General features: G+C 41.2%; 2 protein-coding genes across 2 annotated transcripts; both read left to right on the top strand.

Moving 5' to 3' along the window:
* The first annotated feature begins 974 nt into the window (after positions 1-974).
* retreg3 (reticulophagy regulator family member 3) lies at positions 975-11,452 on the top strand. Its single transcript, XM_056241017.1, has 9 exons — positions 975-1,561; positions 3,848-3,954; positions 4,447-4,477; positions 4,582-4,708; positions 5,651-5,735; positions 5,834-5,971; positions 9,645-9,724; positions 9,888-10,020; positions 10,823-11,452. The coding sequence occupies exons 1-9, from the start codon at positions 1,311-1,313 to the stop codon at positions 11,389-11,391; spliced, it is 1,521 nt and encodes a 506-aa protein (XP_056096992.1). The 5' UTR covers positions 975-1,310; the 3' UTR covers positions 11,392-11,452.
* A 5,431-nt stretch (positions 11,453-16,883) lies between these two features.
* Positions 16,884-27,214, top strand: psmc3ip (PSMC3 interacting protein). The gene is made up of 8 exons (XM_056241021.1): positions 16,884-16,984; positions 17,154-17,254; positions 17,457-17,546; positions 17,622-17,733; positions 17,833-17,978; positions 19,768-19,821; positions 26,743-26,802; positions 26,934-27,214. The coding sequence occupies exons 1-8, from the start codon at positions 16,963-16,965 to the stop codon at positions 26,988-26,990; spliced, it is 642 nt and encodes a 213-aa protein (XP_056096996.1). The 5' UTR covers positions 16,884-16,962; the 3' UTR covers positions 26,991-27,214.
* Positions 27,215-27,522: the final 308 nt, after the last annotated feature.

The following is a 27,522-nucleotide window of genomic DNA, read 5'->3' as shown; positions in this document are numbered from 1 at the left end:
GATCAATATTTGTTAAAATGTACCAAAATAACTCTTTATCGAAAAGAGCGAAACATAGATATGAGCACAGAAAACAGAAAGAACAGACGTAGAGAGCATAACTAACGTAACGCATGACGTAGTACGCGTTTACATTTAACAACATCAAGGCTGCGCGTCAGTTGCGCAAACAGATGGAAATGTGCCTATCCAGGCCAGGTTTAAATTTTAATTTTCCTCTTGCCTAGTAACACATATGCACAAAGAAAAACTAATTAATTTATTTCCCTAATTTACTTGCAAAATTATTGTGCACTAAAAGGTTTTACTTTTTGATGCCAATGACTCCCAAATATGACGATCTCACTAGTGAAACGCTTTCTATTAATCATTTATTGATTAAAGCACATACATACATATATATATATATATATATATATATATATATATATATATATATATATATATATATATATATATATAGATATATATATATAGATATATATAGATATATAGATTTATACATCTTATATTAGAGAAAAGTTCTCATTCTCAATATATATATATATTATATATATTGAGAATGAGAACTTTTCTCTAATATAAGATGTATAAATCTAAAATAATAATTATAAAATATATATTGGGTTTTATTTTGTATTACTGTTTCATAAATTATACTGTAAAATCTTCCCCATTCTGAAAAACCCTACTTTATATGACCACAAACTGAACTATGACAATAATTCAAATGACAACTATTTGATTTATTAGTTGAAATTGCATCATCAAACTGACCTTATGACACCCTTTTATAACATAATAAAAACATTGGAGCTGGGACATTTGGAAAGTAATTCATTATGAATGATCCGTGAACGTGAAGGCATTTGAAGAGAGATTTCGCTGATGCTAGGTGTTGTTTGTTATTCACCAGCTCTGACTGTAATCCTGATGCCATTGGCCAGATCAAGCCCGTCCTCCATACCGCTCTCTCTCTCCCTCTCTCTGTTGCTCCCGCGACAAAAACAACGACTGGACATGACAGCTGCACGGTGACAACATTAAAGAAGACCCGTGCTGACCCATACAAGTATTAATATAGCAAATTAGACCCAATAATGGGTTTTATTTCACGTTTGTTCCGTACGAACGGCGGCAGCCTCTTGAAAACCCGAGGTCTGCCTACACTTGCTCAGTCCTGAGCGGCTTCCGGCTAAGCTAGCTCGCGATCTCCAAATCATTGCTAAAGCTCGGGTTTTATTTCTTAGCATTAACTTAAAGTATATTTTGTTGGTGTTCTTGCCGTCACGTGTTTAAACCACGCGAGTATGGCTCATACGGGTGGAGCAGCGGAAGACGCGACTGGTTGCTCGATGAAGCTGCGCTCCTCCGCCAGCGTCGGCCTCAGGAGCGGCTCGTGCTCCGGCGAGAGGCTCGAGCAGCTCCGCGCGGTGAAATCAACGCTGCTTGAGCGGCTGGGACCGCACGAGCGCACGCTCACCTATCTGCAGTATGTATTGTTGTGGGAGAGACCCTTTCACAGCGTCCTATTGTACACGGCCGCCAACGTCATGTTCTGGTGAGTGGATGAGCTTTATCTCCATGGATTTATCTCTACTTGGGCTCTTTTTACAACCCGGTGCTTTCAGTTGAAACGTTTACATTATTCATTAACATTTTGAGGATCTTGTATAAGCCTTTCTTGTTTTTATCTGGATGCATACGTGTCTTGCTTGTTCCAGACGTTTCCCCCTTTATTTAAGATAAGTAACAGATGGTCAGACTGAGTGTCATTCTCTCTCTTGGTGCCTATATTTAGACAGTGGCTGTGGTGGTGCTACTGTAAACACAATGCTGTGCGTGCAACACTTTGTACATTTGTGATTCACAGAACCTTGTATTGGGTGCCATGTTTGACAGCTTTTACTAATGCATGTTGAGCAGAGACATTTGCACTGTTTAAAAAAAATATATATTAAAAAGTAGTACTGTGTGATGTTGGCTGTTGAATAGCTTGTCTTCTACCTCCCATTGTCAGTTATTATTGCAGATAGTAGATAACTACATGGCACAATGACAGATACGCTACATACATGCATACATACATACATACATACATATATATATATATATATATATATATATATATATATATATATATATATATATATATACACAGTATATACATTTTTTTAAGCACTATGTTCCCAAACCGATTGGTTGGGCCTGGTCTTACAGTGGTGTGATCTTGTTGGTGATTTTGCCAAGTAAGACGTTCCTGGATCAACATATTTTGTTGATCCTGGAACAACATTCCTGTCCAAAAATTTGGTTTTAACACTACCCCTAAACTTAACTCTACCCTAAAATCAGAAGGAAATAAGTGATTAACCCTAATATAGAAGCATCTAACCCTGGTTGTACGGTAATCCTAAACTTATCATAAACTGTAAACTTGTCCATCAAATCTGATTGGTTGATTGTAATGTTGTTCCACCAGATCAACAAAGATGATGATCTAGGAACATGTTGTACTTTGTGAAATCACTGTTCATGCCTTTTCATAGGTCAGCCTAACATAGGAAGCCATGTGCTGTGTGTACACACTATGACATCTGTGCTTCTAAAATCAATAACAATTCAAAATGGACCTTACGGTATTTACTTTCTTAATACCTATCCTGGTCTTATTATTAGTGATTCATCTGTGCATTTTATTACAGGGAAAAGTTTGTCTTTGTACTGTAGTCTTTAATCAAAAAATTCAAAATGCAATAACACGCTTTTCCTCTTAAATTACTAATAATGTTAATCAATAGCCAAATAGCTATTTAAGCATTTGTTTTCACAGATCCAGATCAGTCTTTGATGGATAAAGTCCTGATTATATTTCCTTTTTTTTTTTTAGAAATATGTGACTGTAAAGAAGTAAAATGGGCTGTGAACGAGATTTCGTGTTGACTAAATGCTATAAAGAACGCCCAATAAATCTGAAAAGCTTTAGTTGAAATGCTTCAGGAAGGAAAGCTGTGCAGGGCAGACACAATTGTTATTGGTTGGATGTCCCTCTCTTTTTCTTCACTGTTCAGGCATGCAGTCTTCATTCACTTAGTGCAGTCACCCTCTCCATCAGAGGAATATTCCCCCTGATCTTATTATCTCCTTTTATTTGCGTCAGTGAGCAGCAGAGGAACGCTGCTTGTGGTATTTCTGTGCCTGTAGAGGCATTTATTTATCTTGGAGAATTGTAATCTGAATGCACTGACTGATTATTATCTGGGGATAAATGGTGTACTCTATATTTCTTATGATGGAAGACATTGGTTTTTCTTTCATTCACTAAATTATCAAATCTGCCTTATTTCTCTTTTAATATTAGGCCTTGGTTAGATCTTTCCATTTACAAATCATATTCCACCCAGAGTCCAGTCTATTCAGAAATAAAGTATCGCCACCATCTCAGAACATTTCAACTGCCCTTGGTTGTGATGCTTTTGACAGGTCATGTGGTTTTGTTGTTTGATCTAGTCATCAAACCGCATTAGCTGTCTTATTTCACACCGAGAGATCAGTAGGGTTCAGCCTGGTCTCAGCGCTCGCTCACCTTTTGGTCAAGTAATGTTGCACATACATAGCCGTAATTAGCCATGCTGCTGTGAAACTGTCAGAAATCACAACTGCTCATGCAGCACATGCCGTCTCTGAGATTTGCACAGGAAAGACACTGGGGCCGGAAACACCTGTGGAACAAAGGTTCCCTCATACATTCAGTATGATAAATGCATGACTATGTCATCACAAGGTTTTGGTCAGAGAGTCCACAACAGAGTAAAGTGTACTTTTTTGTAATTGTTTTCTTTCTCAGGTTTTTTGCTCTGAGCTCTCTGAGGTCGCTCTTTCTGCTGGCATCAGGTCTGGCCCTGGGAGTTTGTGTCGACACATGGAGGAATAAGATCTGGCCTAAGATCAGAGGTAAAATTGACCTTCCTCTCTTGCTTGTGTACAACTATTACCCACGTATTTAAGACTTTGTAGTCTCATCTTTCTTCCATCTGTCTATCTTAATATTAATACTGGCTGTAATTAAAACCTCTCTATTCCCTGTGCTGTGACCCACTCAAGTTTCATTTTCTCTCTTCTCATTTGCTCAGCTCTTAGAGAGTTATGAAACTAGTGCCATTTCCTAGCAGTGCATTTCCAGGAGGTGCACAGCATCGACCTGAATCAATATTTTGCATGCAGTCGGAGCCAGTGGCTTATTAGCATTTGATCTACACTCTGGGACAACTTTAATAGAACTAAAACCAAATCCTAAATCACAAGTCAATGTTATTCTCTGAGGACTTGCTAATACACTCATCTTTTAAAGGAAGTGAAAATGTAATTAAGCAAATGTTTAAAAACTAATAACTGAGTCTTCTAACAGTCACAAATGTGTCTGAAATAGTTTTTGATCTCTTGCAGTTAAAAGACAAGATGAGAGTGAGAATGAAAGGTAATGTCTGGTGTATTTGTTTACTCTTTGAGGTTTTTCTGTGGTGTTTGATACAAAATAGTTTAATTGTTAATTCTCTTTGCTCTTTTCTGATTGGCTTACAGCTGGGGTCTGGTGCAACCTGGGACTTTGAGTGTGCCTGAATTATGCCACCACCTGGCTGAGATTTGGGTTACAGGGTCTTCCTGTGCAACAGATATTGTGCAGTTCAAACGACAAAATCCAGGGAAGGTGAGATTACTCCCAAACTAGCAACACTGTTAAGTAGGGGTGTAACGATACCCTAATGTCACGATTCGATACATATCACGATACTGAACTCACGGTACAATATTATTGCAATAATCTAACACATATGGTAAAAGGTTAACAAAAAATGTACTGTTGATTAAAATGCTAAATTTGGTATTACATTGGGGGTGGAAATGAATAGGTTTGGACTTTGTGCTGGTAACCCAATGCACAGGACAACGGTGACACCGGATTAAAAATATTCAGGATTCTGAAGCTGAAAATACAGAATTATTTTGGACGAATATGCTTGCACTTTGTCACTGGCTAGATATATTTAAAATAATGTAGGCCACTTTTTACTGGTAACATAAGACATTGGCAATATCAGGACCCCCAAATATTCCCCCATTGCATTATTATACATAATATTCAACATTATATATAGTAGTTTAATTTAGTACTGACACTAAAACTCTGTAAACTCTGTAAAACAAGTTTTTTTCTCACACAGAAATTAATATATACTATACACAATACAGATTGTCACTATCCACGATATATTATATATTGATGCATGTTTGTATTGCGATTATATTGTGACACGATATATTGTCACAACCCTACTGTTAAGATCAACTGTTAAAATTGTATAGACATATTATCAAGTCTATAGTCTTGTGTAGCCAGACAGTGGACGTCTGGTCCAGTTTGCAGCTTACTCTGGACAAGAACTGCCCGCTTAGACAGGAAGAGACTTTCTGAGCATGGAAACCTTTTGTTAAAGTGACCAACCACAATGTATTTTGTTTTTACATGCCATAGAAGGCCTATAATTATTATTATTGCTTTTATGACTTGTATATTATTAAATTGTTAATACAAAGGCTTTTGTTTGAATTCTAAATGTTTATCAAATCCTAAAACTCCATCCTCTTGCAGTTTTGTATGCTGTTTTGTGGCCTGTTCACCTTAGTGGCCATGGTGGGGCGCTACATCCCTGGACTGGTGCTCTCATATGTGGCTTGTGAGTAGCAGAAATCCTTCAGGGTTTACTTATCTTCTCCAGTGCCTTAACAACTGCGAAATATTTACTTAAATATGTTCTCTCTCTGTCTCTCTCAGTGCTGGGTGTGTTGCTGTGCCCACTGGCATTGTATTATCGGCTATGGCAGCGTGGATGTGTGAAGCTGGAGCCAGCCCTGCAGTGGCTGGACTTCAGCGCCAAAGGATACATGATGTTAAAGCCCATAGAAAACCCGTGTAAGTACATGGCAGATCTAACTAGGTGCGGACTGATGGTCATGCTTAGAACAGTTCCTGCCTTTTTAGAGTTGTATTTTAAAGGCACACTGCGGAACTTTTGGCCACTAGTGGCGCTCGACCTGTAACTTTCACGTCTAGCGTCCCTAGAGGCCACAAGCTCCGCAGCACTGTCGCAAAAGTCAACAAACAGTCAACCGGTCCGCCCATAGACAGTGAGTCAGCTTCCCGTGTCTTTAGATTGTGTGTGCTTGCAGTGTTTGAGGCGGGCAGCCTGGCCGCGCTCGATTCCCTTATAGCAGTCTGCTGAGAGAGAGCGAGCGGCTTAGTGCTAACATGTCTGTGAGTGAATGTGGGCGCGGGACGGCGGGCCGGGCACATTTACTGCACTAAAAACACCGTCGGCCTGAGCTGACTGTAACTTATGTGTGTTGGTTTCGTTTTACAGAAACCGTGGGACATGTTGTGTGTAGTGTTTGTGGGCACTGAGTCGTGGGAACGTTCACTACATTTAATGTACATTTGACATGAGTCGATTTTATTTGTTCGAGCCCTGCACTGTGGCGGGCTGTGTTTGTGTGTAGAAATGAACAATGGGCTGTGGGCATTTTATTACACTCATAACACCATCGGCTTTGGCCGGAATACCAGAAAATACTACACTGCTTATATGATTTATCTGTGTCACCTTGGAAACGGCATTTGTGTGCAGGCAAGCGTTAGCATCGGTTGGGCACCCCTCCTCCTCCTGTAGCTCACGCCAGCGAGCGAACGCTAGACCAATGGTGATCCTCGTCCTGGCTTTTCATTTGTCACTATGCCTTTTACTTTTTTTTAGTGTCCTCTGACAAAACCTTTGCCTTCTTCCTTGTAGCTGTTGGTTCGGCCATGACGAAAACATACAGACGGCAATCAAACGCGAGTTGAGCACTCACGTCAGAATCTGAGGAAGTTGTGGGTGGTGGGGGAAGTGACGTATGCCGTAAAGCGGTCGAATTTTGTAGTTCTTTTTGTGCTCGGGTTCCTACCCGAACCCCGAAGTTACATAGTGCTAGGAAAAGCGATACAGACACCTTCAGGCTTTGGCAGACGTGTCATTCAACCTATTGTAAGTCGATGTACCATCTCAATGGGTTTTGGTAATATATTATAAAGGTTGAAAAGTTCCACAGTGTGCCTTTAAGGACTGGATTGTTCTTGTGTCATAGGGCCTGTTTTCACCTGGTCACTTAATGCGTTTTTACTGATCGGATAGCTATCGGTTTTGTTAAAACTCTTCCATTTACGCATAGCCACATAAATGTGTCTCCGCAAAAAGGATATAAATCCTATCTTCAATTCCCACGCTTTATGCAAATTCAAGTTCACGTCAACGAAAGCAACAGATGTGAGCTGCAATTTATTTATAAGCTGATTTCAAGGACAAAGACTGCAACAGGAGACACACAACTAAATGTGTGTTGAGTTTCTTCCAGTTTAATTTGCTGCAGTTTACACGTCGGATTGCTGAAGACATCTGGGGCTGGCCATATCTGCAATTATGCGTGTTGCAGTAGCTCTCTCATATATGGGAGCTAGTAGCCTATATGCCCTCTCACACATTTAGTTTTTAACATTTTGGGAGTAAAATTTACATATGTGGCTTCAACAACCAGATGCATTTACTCTTGTCCAGTTTCGTCTGGAATGCGTCTCTGGTTTGGTTTGAGCGATAGGATTTAAATCCGTCTCAAATACATTTTGGAGGGCATTTACACCTTTTTTTTCCTTTTCTTGATATACAGTGGGGAGAACAAGTATTTGATACACTGCTGATTTTGCAGGTTTTCCCACTTACAAAGCACGAAGAAGTCTGTAATTTTTATCATAGGTAGTACTCTTCAACTGTGAGTGACGGAATCTAAAACAAAAATCCAGAAAATCACATTGTATGATTTTTAAGTAATTTATTTGCATTTTATTGCATGACATAAGTATTTGATCACCTACCAACCAGTCAGAATTCCGGCTCTCACAGACCTGTTAGTTTCTCTTAAGAAGCCCTCCTGTTCTCCACTGTCTGCACCTGTTTGAACCCGTTACCTGTATAAAAGACACCTGCCCACACCTCAATTCAAACAGACTCCAACCTCTCCACAATGGCCAAGACCAGAGAGCTGTGTAAGGACATCAGGGATAAAATTGTAGACCTGCACAAGGCTGGGATGGGCTACAGGACAATAGGCAAGCAGCTTGGTGAGAAGGCAACAACAGTTGGTGCAATCATTAGAAAATGGAAGAAGTTCAAGATGACGGTCAATCTCCCTCAGTCTGGGGCTCCAAGCAAGATCTCATTTCGTGGGGCATCAATGATCATGAGGAAGGTGAGGGATCAGCCCAGAACTACATGGCAGGACCTGGTCAATGACCTGAAGAGAGCTGGGACCACAGTCTCAAAGAAAACCATTAGTAACACATTACGCCGTCATGGATTAAAATCCTGCAGCGCACACAAGGTCCCCCTGCTCAAGCCAGCGCATGTCCAGGCCCGTCTGAAGTTTGCCAATGACCATCTGGATGATCCAGAGGAGGAATGGGAGAAGGTCATGTGGTCGATGAGACAAAAATAGAGCTTTTGGTCTAAACTCGACTCGCCATGTTTGGAGGAAGAAGAAGGATGAGTACAACCCCAAGAACACCATCCCAACCGTGAAGCATGGAGGTGGAAACATCAATCTTTGGGAATGCTTTTCTGCAAAGGGGACAGGACGACTGCTCCGTATTGAGGGTAGGATGGATGGGGCCATGTATCGTGAGATCTTGGCCAACAACCTCCTTCCCTCAGTAAGAGCATTGAAGATGGGTCGTGGCTGGGTCTTCCAGCATGACAACGACCCAAAACACACAGCCAGGGCAACTAAGGAGTGGATCCGTAAGAAGCATCTCAAGGTCCTGGAGTGGCCTAGCCAGTCTCCACACCTGAACCCAATAGAAAATCTTTGGAGGGAGCTGAAAGAGGATCTGGAGAAGGTCTGTATGGAGGACTCGAGGAGTGGGCCAAAATCCCTGCTGCAGTGTTTGCAAACCTGGTCAAGAACTACAGGAAACGTATTATCTCTGTAATTGCAAACAAAGGTTTCTGTACCAAATATTAAGGTCTGCTTTTCTGATGTATCAAATACTTATGTCATGCAATAAAATGCACATGAATTACTTAAAAATCATACAATGTGATTTTTGTTTTAGATTCCGTCACTCACAGTTGAAGAGTACCTATGATAAAAATTACAGACTTCTACATGCTTTGTAAGTGGGAAAACCTGCAAAATCGGCAGTGTATCAAATTCTGTTTCTCCCCACTGTATATCCGGTCAGAGAAAAAGCATTAAGTGACCAGGTGTAAACAAGCCCTTCCAAAATGTTGGAATTTTGCCAAATTTGCATGAACATTTTTACAATCTGGGTAAATCTTCCAGATCGTTTGGATTCCTATTAAAATGACTGGATTTCGCTTAGGAAATGTCTTGCTGTAGGATGCAAGAGCAAATCGAAGTGCTGTTTAGCTGATGCTCTTTTTCTACGTTCCTTTTTTTTTTAATGATACATTTTTTTGTTGACATGAAGAATTTGTGATCTGTAGTTAACAGCATATTACAGCTTTCAGAAGTTGTGATAAACCCTTCTGTGTTTGCAGTTCTTCGAAAGCCCATCAGGAGAGGGACCTCAGATGATGCTAGTGACAGCGAAGAGGAACTGGCTGCGTTCTGCCCAACGGTGAGGCCAGATACAGGGGATATTTATTACATGGGGATTTAAAGCAGCTGCATGGTCATGAGGTTAGAATATCTATAGAGGTTCATGATAGTAAAAAGCAAGTTGGATGATATCATTGTTTTTTTAATAAGCACACACTTCTCTAAATATTCCGCACCTGTAGTTTGATGAAGCATTGGTTGATAAGGAACTGGCACTGACTGACTCTGAGCACTCGGATGCAGAGATGTCGTACATGGATAACGGCACCTTTAACCTCTCCAGGGGTCAAACGCCCCTCACAGAGGGCTCGGAGGGTAAGACACTTTAAGCTCTTCTACTTTTTAACTCTCTTTTCATTCTCTCTATATGGGTCAATGACATATTAGAGTGTCAAGAATAAAGAAAGTTCTTAGAAATCTTCTCTTTGTATTCATGATGGTTTTGAAAAACCTTTTACCTTGAAGTTTTAGTTTAATGATTCTTGTGGTGCAACCATCAAGTAAAAAGAACACGTGAGTTTACACATATAATCATTATTTTTGAAGTGTAAAATATATTTGTACGTTTAATCTTTCTAGATCTTTAATATAATATTAAAGTTATTGTATGTATAAATTCCATTTGTAATATCATACTATTAAAATTTTAGGGACAGTTTTTTAAAATAAATCTATTACTTTTATTGAGCAAGGACACATTAAATTAATCAAAAGTGACAGTAAAGACATTTTAAAATGACATATATATATATATACAGTATATATTAAGCTGCACAACTGTTTTCAATATAAGAAATGTTTCTTGAGCAGTAAATTATGATGGTGAAAATTCAGTTTTGCATCACAGGAATAAATGACATTTTAAAATATATTCAAATAGAAAACAGTTATTTTGAATTGTAATAATATTTCACAATATTACTGTTTTTACTGTATTTTTGATCAATTAAATGTCTCCTTGGTGAGCAGAAGAGACTTCTTTCAGAAACATTTAAATATCTTACCAGCACCAAACTTTTAAATGGTATTGTATATTTTCGAGTTAATTAGTAAATGGGGATAAAAATTAGTGTCACGTCATTGACACGTGTATCATCCTTATTTATTCACTGAATAGATTTAGACAGGCACAGTGATCCAGAGGAATCATTTGCCTGTGGGCTTCCAGACTTTCCCTCCATCAACCCAGATGCCACCCTGATGGAGGACGATGATGATGCCAGCTTCGGGCTGCCCAGTCTCAACTCAGCCGCGTTCTCCGGCCCTCGCGGCTCTACTACCTCTGCCCTGTTGGATCTGGACACCCAGATGGACTCTGATCAGGAAGACCTCGACCCCGAGATCTCCCTAGGCTCCCTAAATACTACCTCTGACCTTGCTAGTAACCTGGCAGGGGTCATCGCCAGCAACATGATCCAGGCAGCCATCGCAGGAGCCATGCAGCCCCGGCCACCGCAAGGTCGTCGGAGAGAGAGTGGCCCACGGCCAGGAGCAGCTCCGAGGGGATTCAGAAAGCAGTCGAGCTCGGAGCTGGACACAGACCTGGACTTTGATGGAGAGGACTTTGAGATGTTGGACCAGTCCGAGCTGAACCAGTTGGATCCTTTGGGAGGTGGTGGTCAGGGAGGTCAGAACAGAAACCAGGGGTCGAGTTTCCTGTCCAACTTGCTGGGGAAGCCACAGTGAGCCCATCTTACAGATGCTCCCTCCGTCTGTCTGCTCCTCATGTCCTTGCACCTTGATCCAAGTAGAAGTTGTTTGCAGTGTTGTTTTGAATGTCTACTGAGATGCTTTCAATTTATCTGAGCGAGTGAGACAGAGAGAGAGAGTGTTTGTTTGTTTTGCACTGTTAATGTAATATTAGATTCTCTTTCCAGGTTTCCTCCACTGGCTGCAGTTGATATCACTGTGAAGTAATCTAGTCTGAATCTTCTCCTTTTATGCTCCGTGAGCTTCCTTCCTTGTCCTCTCATTTATGTGAATGTGTGTAAAAGACTCTGATTTACTTGGTAGGCTAAGCAATAGCACAACAATCAGAAACATTTAAAATGATCCGAAATTTCTTTAAGTTCTTATAAACCAGCAAACTGCATACAAGTCTTATAGATCTTTCACATGTTTCTTTTTCATACAGACTGTATTGTTGTTGTCTTCAATAATAACACACATGGGACCAAATCAGACATTCCACCATCAATGCTGAGTCAAGACGATTAATGTATACAACATATTAAGTTGCCTGTAAGGAAGATTGTGAAATCTACAGTCAAGACGTCATTGAGCAGAGGAGATTAAAGAAGTAGCAGTGACATATTATCTAATGTTGTTATTATAGGGGATTGTTCACCCAAAAATGAACTTTCATTTACTCATCCTCATGTTGTTCCAAACCTGTATGACTTACTTTCTTTTATGGAACATAAAAGAAGATTGATTTCTTTTTTAAGTCATACAGGTTTGGAATGACATGAGAAAAAGTAAATGATGACAATGTTCATTTTTGGGTGGACTATCCCTTTAAGACTCTGAGACATGATTAATAAACAGCAGTCAGGTCATCTCACAAATTTTTTTTACATACTAACTGCACATTCTTTTCATCAGGTCTTGTCTGATGGCAAAGTTCATGTGGGCTGGATTTTCTTTCTGCATTTCTTGAAAACCAAGAAATAGGGTTAATAAATGACAGTAACTCTTTCCTAATGAAGATCTTTGTTGTAAAATTAGGGCAAATTTACAGTATATTGCTGTTTTTCATATGTTCATCTGTCAAAAAAAAGAAGAAAAAACAACAACTAACAGCCCAGCAATGCTGTCCCATCTGGATAGTACGGCAGTACATTGATTTTGTTTGTAATGACTCTACCTCAAACAAGACATAGGGCTGTAACTGCCACCTGTTTGTACACAGCCTCCTCTCTTCAAAAACATCTTTAACCGTTCTGACTTTATACAGGAACTTTTATACCGGTAGCAGCAGGAAAACTGTAGATCTCTGCACCCTTTCATCTGGTCTGGTCTGATATGAGATTTAACATTCAGTACATTACTGAAGCACAAAAGGATTTGAGAAATCACCTTTCTTACTTCCTTTCTTGTGTCATGAGCTGGTGGAATTAAATGAGTTGAATTTGCTGGTTTTTTAGTAGATGCTGACCCCTTTCCCAAGTTCAGTTTTTGACCCAATGCTAAAAAATACTCGTCATTGCTGGCTTTGATCATTGTGTACACTGGAAAGTAGGAAACTCACTGGGAAACTGCTGTACCAATAAAAAGGCATAAAGTTACCAGGGATCAGTGAAGTGTTTTCTATTTTCCAAGCGTACAATTTTTTTTTCTCATTTTGATTTAAAGTAGTGGAGCGTTGAAGAAATGTAATGAATCAGCTGTTATCTTTCTCACAGTCTGTCACTTTCTGCTATTCCAATTTGTTTATTACATTTCAAACAAGTCTTAATCCAGCCAACTTGAGTTGGGTTAGAAGAGTTAGTGCCGTTTATTGGAATGTTTCATCTTTTGCAACTTTTCTTTTTTCTTTTTTTCTGTCTTGTTTTTGCTTGGTTGTGAGCCCTAAGATTTTGAATTGCTGATATTTTTGATTGCCGTGTTAAAAGGGTTTGATTCTGAAAGTTTTGATTTCTACCTTTTTTTTAGATAATTTGTGGGATACTTATTTTTTGAAAATGGTTGAAGTATAATGCATATTTTCCCCCTTTTAACTTTTATGTTTATTTATCATTATAATTAATGATTTACTATTTATATGGACACACTTTTATGTTGATGTTTTTTTTTTTTTTTTTTTTTAAATTGATTGATAAATTCTCCATATTTATTTTGAAAAAGCATCACAATATTTTTTTTTTGTAAATGTGTGTGACCACCATTTAGTGGGAAAAATCTCGGGACATTTCACCCTGTCTGTTCACCTCTTTGTGGTCAATTTAAACAAACGTCACCAGCAATTCAAATGGGACAATGAAGTGGTGGTTTATACATAGAAACAAAATTATGCCCTGTGTCATCTATTGATGTTGTATTGATGTTAGTGATTTAAAAATAAATCAGTTAGCAGTCTGCCATGTTGAGGAAAATGTAAAATACAGAATCACTCATATTTTCTTTCTTTGTGTGACTGTTTTTACAGGAGTCTTTCTGTAGCTGGATTCTGCAATGTCAGTGACTTTTATTTCTGTACAGTAGTATTTCCCTCTTCCATTCTCTGTAATTGATTTTGATAACTTTTGATGTGCAAGACAATAAACAAATGAATGAATATATTATAAGTAACATTTGTAGTTATTGATGACTTTAACAGATATTTTGTGACCTACTGAGCTAATCAAAATTATGATTCTAAATTTGTCCTGTTAATAATAAGGACTATTATTATAATAGAAAAACAAATTTTGATAACATATTTTTTTCCATTATACAATATTACAGGATAATATACAACCAATCTGTGGTGAAAGGCAATACAATTAAAATATATTTTTAAAAATTAAAATAAAGTAGTGGAAGCCCTGATTTTACAGCAAGTTATTTTTTGTACAACTTATAATCAAATAACTTCTATTTGTTTACAACTTTTTAATGTCATTCTGACCAATTATTTTGTTGTAATTCATTTCTAAATAAACAGCAGACTTAATTTGAAAAACTTGCATTAATAGATAATATTATAAGCATTCTTATAGCCTGGTTATTAAATCAATTTGTTTGTTTTTTTCTTCTATCCAATTCTGTTGTCTAAAAATCAACTAACAAAAAATAAAGATGTAGGAGTTACAGTGGGAAAGAGGCAAAGAGCACTATTTTCAATAGTGAATTTTATATGCACATTAGACGGTAATACACTCACCTAAAGGATTATTAGGAACACCTGTTCAATTTCTCATTAATGCAATTATCTAATCAACCAATCACATGGCAGTTGCTTCAATGCATTTAGGGGTGTGGTCCAGGTCAAGACAATCCCCTGAACTCCAAACTGAATGTCAGAATGGGAAAGAAAGGTGATTTAAGCCATTTTAAGCGTGGTATGGTTGTTGGTGCCAGACGGGCCGGTCTGAGTATTTCACAATCTGCTCAGTTACTGGGATTTTCACGTACAACCATTTCTAGGGTTTACAAAGAATGGTGTGAAAGGGAAAAACATCCAGTATGCGGCAGTCCTGTGGGCGAAAATGCCTTGTTGATGCTAGAGGTCAGAGGAGAATGGGCCGACTGATTCAAGCTGATAGAAGAGCAACTTTGACTGAAATAACCACTCGTTACAACCGAGGTATGCAGCAAAGCATTTGTGAAGCCACAACACGCACAACCTTGAGGCGGATGGGCTACAATAGCAGAAGACCCCACCGGGTACCACTCATCTCCACTACAAATAGGAAAAAGAGGCTACAATTTGCAAGAGCTCACCAAAATTGGACAGTTGAAGACTGGAAAAATGTTGCCTGGTCTGATGAGTCTCGATTTCTGTTGAGACATTCAGATGGTAGAGTCAGAATTTGGCGTAAACAGAATGAGAACATGGATCCATCATGCCTTGTTACCACTGTGCAGGCTGGTGGTGGTGGTGTAATGGTGTGGGGGATGTTTTCTTGGCACACTTTAGGCCCCTTAGTGCCAATTGGGCATCGTTTAAATGCCACGGCCTACCTGAGCATTGTTTCTGACCATGTCCATCCCTTTATGGCCACCATGTATACATCCTCTGATGGCTACTTCCAGCAGGATAATGCACCATGTCACAAAGCTCGAATCATTTCAAATTGGTTTCTTGAACATGACAATGAGTTCACTGTACTAAAATTGCCCCCAGTCACCAGATGTGGTGGAACGGGAGCTTCATGCCCTGGATGTGCATCCTACAAATCTCCATCAACTGCAAGATGCTATCCTATCAATATGGGCCAACATTTCTAAAGAATGCTTTCAGCACCTTGTTGAATCAATGCCACGTAGAATTAAGGCAGTTCTGAAGGCGAAAGGGGGTCAAACACAGTATTAGTATAGTGTTCCTAATAATCCGTTAGGTGAGTGTATTTCATAGTAATGACAAAATGTTTTCTTAGGTGATTTCTTGGATAAGCTAAACTAAGCTAAGCTCACAAATGCACCTATTACACATAGAAAGAAAATCCAACACGTTACATGTGGGCAAATTCCAAACGGAATTTTTGCGCCCTTGAAGGGCACTTGGGGAACAACTGGATCCCTTCACGAAGGGCCCTTCCCTTCCACAAGGCCGTTGGCGAAGGATACATGCGATGGTCACTCACTTCAAGGAAGTAATTCTATTATTTATGGTCATATGTAACCCAGCTCGTGATTCATTTTAAAGCCAGATGGCGGGAGAGTTCGAGTTAACTTACAAACAGAGCAAAAGTTGTTTTGTCACATTTTTGTCATGTTGTAATAAGTTTCATAGGTAAGAAAAAATGTGTAAGGTAATGCAGGCAGGGTCCAAAGATGAGACGGCAAGTTTTAAAGTTGAGAGCAGAGAAATACACACACACCGCATATTTAAAAAGAAAACTTTTTTTATATTTATAAAATGTTATATATTTATAAATAACAACAGTTATGTTGTTAACAGCAATAGAAAGAAAGACATGTATGTCGTAAGAACAGCTGGACACCGATCAACAACTGCGTTGTCATGGGAATATCCCCCTTCGCCAAGTGCATTCCGAATCGTGCGTTTTTGGTTTGTTTGTTTGTTTAAAATCATATTTATTTTGGACACTCGTTAACACTAGCAACTGCACAGGGAAAAAAATGCACCTCTTTTTATTTACTTGTTTTATGACTTTTTATGACCGTTTATTTATCTTATCTTATTATTTATCTTTTTTATATACATATATATAAGTTGTAAATTCTGTGTAACTTTTAATTTTGTATACACACTTGTGCGTAGACTTGAGCCACCGCGAATCATCGCATACACGTTATTTGTCCATCATCATCATCATCATCATAGAACATAGGTTCCAAACGGCAACATATGGCACGCAACTGGCGCAAGAGCACCCCTACTCATTTTCAAAGTACCCACTTCAAGGGCTCTGCTGCCCATCGAAGGAAGTAGGGCATCATCACTGTTTTACTGGACAAATGGCGTCTTCGAGATGACGTACGTGGCGTCATCATCGGTAGACCCACAATTCAACTCGGCGCGCGAAAGCTGACTGAAGTAAACAACATAAGACTGCAGCAGATCGACGACAGATCTAGACTGAATAAACAATGAGCAAAAAAGACAGTTCAGGTACGCGATGTTTCTTTAACTTATACGAGTGAACGTGTTATGCCTTTATTTGGTTGTAGTTTTATTACGTTAATGATATAGCACTAACGTTACGCAGATAGAAAATAATCATCTATAAGTTATCCGATTTGCACCTCTCTCTCTCTCTCTCTCTCTCTGACACACACAGGTGTCGCACAGATCCTCGCTTACGTCAATGAGAAAAACAGACCCTATAGTGCTCAGGATGTTTTTACCAACCTACAGAAGCAGTGTGGTCTGGGTAAAACGGTAAAAAGCAACATTTCGGATTAAACACTTTTGTCCAGTTTTGTTTTGATGACATCTGTCCAGTAGTTAAGAGTCTGTGATATCTCAAGAGCTCTTTGTGATATTCACTGTATGCGTTAAATGTGGTAATTTGTGCAGTTGTTTGATTGAGTGTATTGTATGATCACTATTGGTCACTATTTTTTTGACTGCATTTACACAGGCTGTGGTCAAAGCGATGGATCAGCTTGCCCAGGAGGGAAAGATTAAAGAGAAAGTCTATGGAAAGCAGAAGATCTACTTTGCAGATCAGGTCGGTGTGATACCGTATTATAAGAGGACCAGTGTTTGTGAATCAGCCTGACAGATGTCCCTTCTGTCCCTTCAGTCTCAGTTTGCAGATGTGAGTGATGCTGAACTTAAGAAGATGGACAGTCGTATTGCGGAGATCAGCACTGAAGTACAGACCATCTCACAGAGCTGCAGGCAGCTTGATACAGGTGTGCACTTAAATTGTGCTGCTGGGGAAATGATGAATGGTTTGAACTTGGGCACAGACTGCCAGTGTTTGATTAAAAAGTTCACATTTTTGCCCACAGAGCTGAAGGAGTTGAACAGCTCATTAACCACAGCAGAGATGAAGGCACAGATCCAGGAGCTACAGGCAGAGTGTTCTGGGTACAGAGAGAGGCTGGATAAAATCAAGTCAGCTACAAACCATGTGACCCCTGAGGAGAGGGAGAAGGTTCGAAATCACTGTGTTCTTTAATGTCTTCTGATCTTTTGGCATTGGCTTGTCAAATGCACGATGCAGGATCTAGTCTGGGATAGGGCTGCACGATTAATCACAATTAACATGAAATTGTGCTTAAACCGATTTGGTTTATTGCGATTATGAAATTGCAAAGGCTGCGATTATTTGTTATGTGCAACTTGTCAGTGACGGACGACTCTGTGATCAGTAGTAAATGCTGCTCCATCTGAAAGCACTGCGAGTTTAAGTAGCTTATAAGATGAACTTGAAAAAGCAACACACGCCAAACATGAGAAGCATTTATGAACATTTTGTCCAACAAAAGACAACATTTAAAAAATCACTCAAAGCTTTTCAATCTTCTGTTTATTCATCTACAGCAATAGTATGATGCCCATAGGGATTTACTGGAATGACGTGTGTTGTCTACTTCTCCGACGGGACATATTTGTCCCATATTGTCTGCGTGAGAGCGCCCTCTGGGGTTCAGATGGAGCAGCATTTACTACTGATTACAGAGCCCTACTTCACTGACAAGCTGCACATAAAATATTGGCAGCCTTTGCCAAATCATGTGCGGTTTCATTTCGATTAATTGTGCAGCCCTAGTCTGGGATCAACAGTAAGGATTTTGTCTGCTTGCCAAGTCAGACTAGTAGTTCATATTTTTACTTACCCTGCCAGCATTTTTGCTCTTAGACCCACCAAAAGTGGATACATTTTATCTTTAGCAACATGCTTTTTTTTTTTTTAAAGAAATAACTATCATTCAAAAATTTGGGGTCAAGAAGTAATATATTTTTTAAATAAATTAAGTTTTTATTCAGCAAGGATTCAATAAATTGATCAAAAGTGATCAATTCATATTTTATAAAGACATTTATAATGTGACAAAAGATTTCTATTTCAAATAAGCAAATAAAATCTTTTGAACTTCCTATTCATCAAACAACCTGAAAGAGTTGGAGTTGATCAGTTTATGTATGTGTACTGTAGATAAATATACAAATGTTTTTAACCTTGATACTAAATGTTTCTTGAGCTTTGCCAGTACATGAATAAATTGCATTTTAAAATACATTAAAATAGTCATTTTAAATTGTAATATTTCACAATATTAATGTTTTACTGCATTTTTGATCAAATAAATGCAGCATTGTTAAGCATAAGAATTCTTTCAAAAACATAAATCATGCAATCCCCAAACTTTTGAATGGTAGTGTAGCATATTTTAACGTTAACTTTGATTTACAATAAAAAAAAACCCTAACGTTTCTGTAATATTGTAATTCCATGACAGCTACAAATTCTTACATGCACTTTTGCAGAAAAACTGTGGTATGTGGTGGAAAACATTCTCAAATGCTACGTTCACAAATGCGTCAGTCCAGATCTGATTATTTGTGTATCCGATTGGAATCTGATCTAAATTATTGACTGTCCACATTTTGTATCGCAACCAATTTGTATGTCCAAGTGTTAACATTTGCCATCCTTATGATTAATGAACTCAAAATGTAGTGCCGAATCAGTGCAAATGACTGTTCCATTCACCGACCTGAATCTCTCCCACACTGGCCCCAAGCCAACCTTATTATTGAGGATTGCCTATTAAATCGTTTTTTGCAAGTAATTCAAAAAGACCAAACTAGTGCCTTCTAGCATCTCTGGAATATGTTTAATTCATTAGTTGAAGTTTATGAAGATAATGTTGCTGTCTTGAGGCAGTCAACAATATATTATGCTTATGTTGCTGACAAATGTATTTCTTGGCCCCCAGGTTTCCAAGGAGCGAGAGACTTATGTGAAAGAGTGGAGGAAGAGAAAGAGAATGGTAATGATCCATAAAAACATCTATTTACAAGTTCAAATTCTGCCCAGGAGACAAAATGCCAGCTAATTTTTAATGATACCACTGTAAGGCGTGCCTTTATGAACGTGCATTCATTTCCAACTTATTCTTATCAACACCGTAGTTCATTACAGTTTTTATTCGCTTTGGTACTATTTTCACAAGTAAGGTGTACATTTTCAAAGCCCTTAGTACAAAAATCCAAACTGATTACACTTGTAAAGCAGCTAGTCATTCTTTCAAAACTTGGTGTAATGCTTCCAGTCAGTTGCACATGTTTTCAGTCCACATAATCATTGTTTCAAACACAAGATTAATGTAATATGTAATGAGAACATTTGGTTTAATCTCCGAAACACAACAGTATGATCTTCTTTCAGTTTAGTACTTTTAACAATGTTCATCCAACAGCAAACAATGCAAGATGCGGCCTTAGAAGTGCTGAAATTAATATGCTACAGTACTATAAAAGACAGATTACACAGTCTTCACATTAGGCAATACACTTACATTACCCAACATTTACATAATCTATAATTTCCAAAATATCCACCCTATGTGTAGTGAAGGAACAATGAAGACATCCTCTACAATCATTTGGGCAAATTAGTTTTTATTTTTCAGATATAATTGTAACATAGGTATACTTTCTATAATGAAATGTAACTAAATGAGAACAAAACATAACGTTTAGTGCACACATTACATTAATTTGAATCAAGCCTGTCTTGAGCATTTGGCTATAGATACTCGTCCACATCACAATGAATGTTATCATTGTTCATGCACCTTGGAAAAAACCTTTTCGCATGACGAATCCATGCTTGACATTGGTCTACACTGATGTCATCACATGCATCATCCATGGCCTGAAGGAGGGTGGCACGCTCAAGGGGTTGGCGATCATAGACCTTTCACCTCCATGCTGAAAAAAAAATTCCTCAATAGGGTTGAGGAAAGGAGAGTATGGAGGCAGGTAGAGGGTCATGAATCGGGGATGGGCCTGAAACCATGCTTGAACTACCTCTGCGTGGTGGAACCTCACATTGTCCCACACAATTACATAGGTGACCCCTTCACCTTGACAGGCCGGCTCAATTTCATTGAGAAACTCAATAAGATGTGCAGCATTATATGAGCCAAGAAATGGCCTACATCCTACGACACCATCTTCAGAGATAGCTGCACACATGGAGATGTTTCCTCCACGTTGTCCAGGCACTTGGACAGTGGCCCATTGGCTGATGATGTTCCGTCCACGGCGACGAGTTTTGGCCAGGTTAAAGCCCGCTTCATCAACAAAAATGTACTTGTGATGGTTCACATCAGCGTCAAGCACCATAACCCTCTAAAAAAATATATTTTGGTTAGTTCTTTTTGCAGTGTTGTGCCAATATACATATGACGTAAGTGATGCATCAAATAGTAACAGTAATACAATATTTAGTGCTGTACCTAAACATACTCAGCCCTTAGTTGTTTCACCCGGTCATTGTTTCTCTCAAAAGAAACAATGTTTCTCCAGGTAAATTTGTTTCATTGATACCTGGTCCCTCTCTAAAAGGCAGCCTACTGTTGGTAGGCTGATGGATGCCACATTGGCAATGGTGTCATTGTTCTCCTCAATTGCCTGCTTTATTTCTGACAGCCGTATATCATTCCTGGCCCTCACCATTTCCACCACTGCCCACTCTTGCTGGTCGGTCAGCACACGGCCACCACTATGGGGTTTTCTGTCAATTCTAAGCATAGAACAGAGTATACTGTCAATAAATCATACTGAACCAATACTGTAACATGTCTGATGAATTTACATGCAATACAATTTACTGTAAATGTAATAGTATACATCCTCCACACTTACCGGTTTTCTTGGCGAAAAGTTCGGATGATAGAATTGACAGTTGATCTTTTTAGATTTGGATCAACTAATCTGGCAGCCTCTGCCATAGTAAAGCCTCGGTTCACCACATGATCAACAATGATGACCCGGACTTAATTAGAGACAACAGTTCTGCCTCCCTCTCTCTGATGACCAACCCTTTGACGGGCCCCATGCCCACCTCTCTGACCTCTCTGTTGATGCCCATGCCCACCTCTCTGACCTCTCTGTTGGTGCCCATACTCACCTCTCTGACCTCTCTGTTGATGCCCATGCCCACCTCTCTGACCTCTCTGTTGGTGCCCATGCCCACGTCTCTGAGCTCTCTGTTGATGCCCATGCCCACGTCTCTGAGCTCTCTGTTGATGCCCATACTCACCTCTCTGAGCTCTCTGTTGATGCCCATGCCCACCTCTCTGACCTCTCTGTTGGTGCCCATGCCCACCTCTCTGACCTCTCTGTTGATGCCCATGCCCACGTCTCTGACCTCTCTGTTGATGCCCATGCCCACGTCTCTGACCTCTCTATTGATGCCCACCTCTCTGACCTCTCTGTTGATGCCCACCTCTCTGACCTCTCTGTTGATGCCCATGCCCACCTCTCTGACCTCTCTGTTGGTGCCCATGCCCGCCTCTCTGACCTCTCTGTTGATGCCCATGCCCACCTCTCTGACCTCTCTGTTGGTGCCCATACTCACCTCTCTGACCTCTCTGTTGATGCCCATGCCCACCTCTCTGACCTCTCTTTTGATGCCCATGCCCACCTCTCTGACCTCTCTTTTGATGCCCATGCCCACCTCTCTGACCTCTCTGTTGATGCCCATACTCATCTCTCTGACCTCTCTGTTGATGCCCATGCCCACCTCTCTGACCTCTCTTTTGATGCACATGCCCACCTCTCTGACCTCTCTGTTGATGCCCATGCCCACGTCTCTGACCTCTCTGTTGGTGCCCATGCCCACCTCTCTGTTGGTGCCCATGCCCACCTCTCTGACCTCTCTGTTGGTGCCCATGCCCACGTCTCTGACCTCTCTGTTGGTGCCCATGCCCACCTCTGACCTCTCTGTTGATGCCCATACTCACCTCTCTGACCTCTCTGTTGATGCCCAAACTCACCCCTCTGACCTCTCTGTTGATGCCCATACTCACCCCTCTGACCTCTCTGTTGATGCCCATACTCACCTCTCTGACCTCTCTGTTGATGCCCATGCCCACCTCTCTGACCTCTCTGTTGGTGCCCATGCCCACGTCTCTGACCTCTCTGTTGATGCCCATACTCACCTCTCTGTTGATGCCCATGCCCACGTCTCTGACCTCTCTGTTGATGCCCATACTCACCTCTCTTTTGATGCCTATGCCCACGTCTCTGACCTCTCTGTTGATGCCCATGCCCACCTCTCTGACCTCTCTGTTGATGCCCATGCCCACCTCTCTTTTGATGCCCATGCCCACGTCTCTGACCTCTCTGTTGGTGCCCATACTCACCTCTCTGACCTCTCTGTTGATGCCCATACTCACCTCTCTGACCTCTCTGTTGGTGCCCATACTCACCTCTCTGACCTCTCTGTTGATGCCCATACTCACCTCTCTGACCTCTCTGTTGGTGCCCATACTCACCTCTCTGACCTCTCTGTTGGTGCCCATGCCCACCTCTCTGACCTCTCTGTTGGTGCCCATGCCCACGTCTCTGACCTCTCTGTTGATGCCCATACTCACCTCTCTGTTGATGCCCATGCCCACCTCTCTTTTGATGCCTATGCCCACGTCTCTGACCTCTCTGTTGATGCCCATGCCCACCTCTCTTTTGATGCCCATGCCCACGTCTCTGACCTCTCTGTTGGTGCCCATACTCACCTCTCTGACCTCTCTGTTGATGCCCATACTCACCTCTCTGACCTCTCTGTTGATGCCCATACTCACCTCTCTGACCTCTCTGTTGGTGCCCATGCCCACCTCTCTGACCTCTCTGTTGGTGCCCATGCCCACGTCTCTGACCTCTCTGTTGATGCCCATACTCACCTCTCTGACCTCTCTGTTGATGCCCATACTCACCTCTCTGACCTCTCTGTTGGTGCCCATGCCCACGTCTCTGACCTCTCTGTTGATGCCCATACTCGCCTCTCTGACCTCTCTGTTGATGCCCATGCCCACCTCTCTTTTGATGCCCATGCCCACGTCTCTGACCTCTCTGTTGATGCCCATGCCCACCTCTCTTTTGATGCCCATGCCCACGTCTCTGACCTCTCTGTTGATGCCCATGCCCACCTCTCTGACCTCTCTGTTGGTGCCCATGCCCACGTCTCTGACCTCTCTGTTGGTGCCCATACTCACCTCTCTGACCTCTCTTTTGATGCCCATGCCCACCTCTCTAACCTCTCTGTTGATGCCCATGCCCACCTCTCTAACCTCTCTGTTGATGCCCATACTCACCTCTCTGACCTCTCTTTTTATTGCCCATGCCCACCTCTCTGATCTCTCTTTTGATGCCCATGCCCACGTCTCTGACCTCTCTGTTGATGCCCATGCCCACCTCTCTGACCTCTCTGTTGGTGCCCATGCCCACCTCTCTGACCTCTCTGTTGGTGCCCATACTCACCTCTCTGACCTCTCTGTTGATGCCCACCTCTCTGACCTCTCTGTTGATGCCCATACTCACCTCTCTGACCTCTCTGTTGATGCCCATACTCACCTCTCTGTTGATGCCCATGCCCACCTCTCTGTTGATGCCCACCTCTCTGACCTCTCTGTTGATGCCCACCTCTCTGACCTCTCTGTTGGTGCCCACCTCTCTGACCTCTCTGTTGGTGCCCATGCCCACCTCTCTGACCTCTCTGTTGATGCCCATGCCCACCTCTCTGACCTCTCTTTTGATGCCCACCTCTCTGACCTCTCTGTTGATGCCCATTCTGACCTCTCTGTTGGTGCCCATGCCCACCTCTCTGACCTCTCTGTTGGTGCCCATGCCCACCTCTCTGACCTCTCTGTTGATGCCCATGCCCACCTCTCTGACCTCTCTGTTGGTGCCCATGCCCACGTCTCTGACCTCTCTGTTGGTGCCCATACTCACCTCTCTGACCTCTCTTTTGATGCCCATGCCCACCTCTCTAACCTCTCTGTTGATGCCCATGCCCACCTCTCTAACCTCTCTGTTGATGCCCATACTCACCTCTCTGACCTCTCTTTTGATGCCCATGCCCACCTCTCTGATCTCTCTTTTGATGCCCATGCCCACGTCTCTGACCTCTCTGTTGATGCCCATGCCCACCTCTCTGACCTCTCTGTTGGTGCCCATGCCCACCTCTCTGACCTCTCTGTTGGTGCCCATGCTCACCTCTCTGACCTCTCTGTTGATGCCCACCTCTCTGACCTCTCTGTTGATGCCCATACTCACCTCTCTGACCTCTCTGTTGATGCCCATACTCACCTCTCTGTTGATGCCCATGCCCACCTCTCTGTTGATGCCCACCTCTCTGACCTCTCTGTTGATGCCCAACTCTCTGACCTCTCTGTTGATGCCCACCTCTCTGACCTCTCTGTTGGTGCCCACCTCTCTGACCTCTCTGTTGGTGCCCACCTCTCTGACCTCTCTGTTGGTGCCCATGCCCACCTCTCTGACCTCTCTGTTGATGCCCATGCCCACCTCTCTGACCTCTCTTTTGATGCCCACCTCTCTGACCTCTCTGTTGATGCCCATTCTGACCTCTCTGTTGGTGCCCATGCCCACCTCTCTGACCTCTCTGTTGGTGCCCATGCCCACCTCTCTGTTGATGCCCATGCCCACCTCTCTGACCTCTCTTTTGATGCCCATGCCCACCTCTCTGACCTCTCTGTTGATGCCCATGCTCACCTCTCTGACCTCTCTGTTGATGCCCATGCCCACATCTCTGACCTCTCTGTTGATGCCCATGCCCACCTCTCTGACCTCTCTGTTGATGCCCATGCCCACCTCTCTGACCTCTCTGTTGATGCCCATGCCCACCTCTCTGACCTCTCTGTTGATGCCCATGCCCACCTCTCTGACCTCTGTTGATGCCCATGCCCACCTCTCTGACCTCTCTTTTGATGCCCATGCCCACCTCTCTGACCTCTCTTTTGATGCCCATGCCCACGTCTCTGACCTCTCTGTTGATGCCCATGCCCACCTCTCTGACCTCTCTGTTGATGCCCATGCCCACCTCTCTGACCTCTCTGTTGATGCCCATGCCCACCTCTCTGACCTCTCTTTTGATGCCCATGTCTCTGACCTCTCTGTTGATGCCCATGCCCACCTCTGACGGATCCCTTGTCCACGAGCTCTTACTATTCCTTGCTGTCTATCCTGCTCCATGTTGAAAGAAATTGCCAGTGTTTACACCCCCACTTTTACTTATAGTGACCAATTGTGGTTACCACTATGTGAAATCAATTAGCAATAACGAGTGTTCATCATGTGTGGTTACACGTAATTTATATGTTCGTACAAACACACATTTTATTTCTGTAGTTCTCAAAATCCATATACTGTATATTGCTGAAATGAAAATCTATAGGTTTACCAAAGGGTTCAGTGATTAACCATTTAAGATCAGTTGGATTAAGTGTTGGTCAAATGTATTTACGCAAATCAGATGAGAAGCATATCAAAAGTATTGTGAGCATTGCATTGTGAAAGACAATTACTTCATGTGAAAGGTATTTCTTTGATGACACTGATTAGGTGTGGTGAAAAAGTTAATGTGTAATTTTGTGCGTTTTGCTTAGTCAATTGAACGTGATTACATGTTTGAAAAAACAGACTTTTTGATGATCTGCTTTGAGTTTTGTACTAACAGTTGTGAGGTTTTAACACATACTTGCGATAATAGTACCAAAGCGAATAAAAAAACAACTAATGTACGAATGGAAACTGCACACTGGTATCAACTGAACAGTCCTAGCAAACAATACCTGATAGTGCTATAGAACCTCCTACACTATACAGACATTTAGCTTGAAAGGCTCTTGTACCATGAAATTAATTTTTTGTGTCTTTTTACCTACCAGGTTTCTGATATGGTTGGAGCTATTTTGGAGGGGTATCCAAAAAGCAAGAAACAGTTTCTGGTGAGTCATATGCTTTGTTTTACTGGCAAATGAAAAATATTGGAACTTTCTCAGCATGTTATTTTTTTTTTATTGTTAATGTTGCCTACCTGAGTCTTCCCTTTTCATCTTGTGTATGTGTTTGAAATCAGGAGGAGGCTGGGATTGAAACAGATGAGGACCATAAAGTGACAATGCCCAACATCTGATGGAGGACTCAGTTTAAATTCAGATGCCGTTGCTGGGACGCCAGACTTTTGGAAAGGTTGGAAAGTAACACAGAATTCTGTGACACCAAGATAACTGTTTTGTTAAAAACCAATTCTATTTATTAAAGTTATGTTGAAAAAGAAAGAACAAAAGCTGTACATAAGTTTGAATATTGTTTATTTTTCAATTAAAAGTATACTGATACAAAAATATTTCAACCAGATTCTCTCGCTGGAGTCAGAAATGCAGAAGCACAGAGTCTAGTTTAGCATGACGTAGCCTCGTTTCTGTGAGCTAGCATTTCGCTTCACTGTATGGCTTATCTTGTAAAGACGTCCCTTATTCCAGCACAGGTCAAACAGTTGATTTGTACAATCATCTGTTATTTAAAAAAAGATCTCGATACATAAAAATAATCTATGTCCTGAGTAGACTTCGATTCAAATTTTTATCATGCCTAAATTAACATTCATTAAAACACAAATAGAATTGGGCGGTCACACCATGTGAAGTTGCTACCACGCATGGAAG

Source organism: Rhinichthys klamathensis, unplaced genomic scaffold (genome assembly GCF_029890125.1).
Source record: "Rhinichthys klamathensis goyatoka isolate OS25496 unplaced genomic scaffold, OSU_Roscu_1.1 h1tg000626l_1, whole genome shotgun sequence".
NCBI classification, from domain to species: domain Eukaryota; kingdom Metazoa; phylum Chordata; class Actinopteri; order Cypriniformes; family Leuciscidae; genus Rhinichthys; species Rhinichthys klamathensis.
Note: the sequence above shows the minus strand (reverse complement) of the source record. Positions and strands in the feature narration are given on the sequence as shown.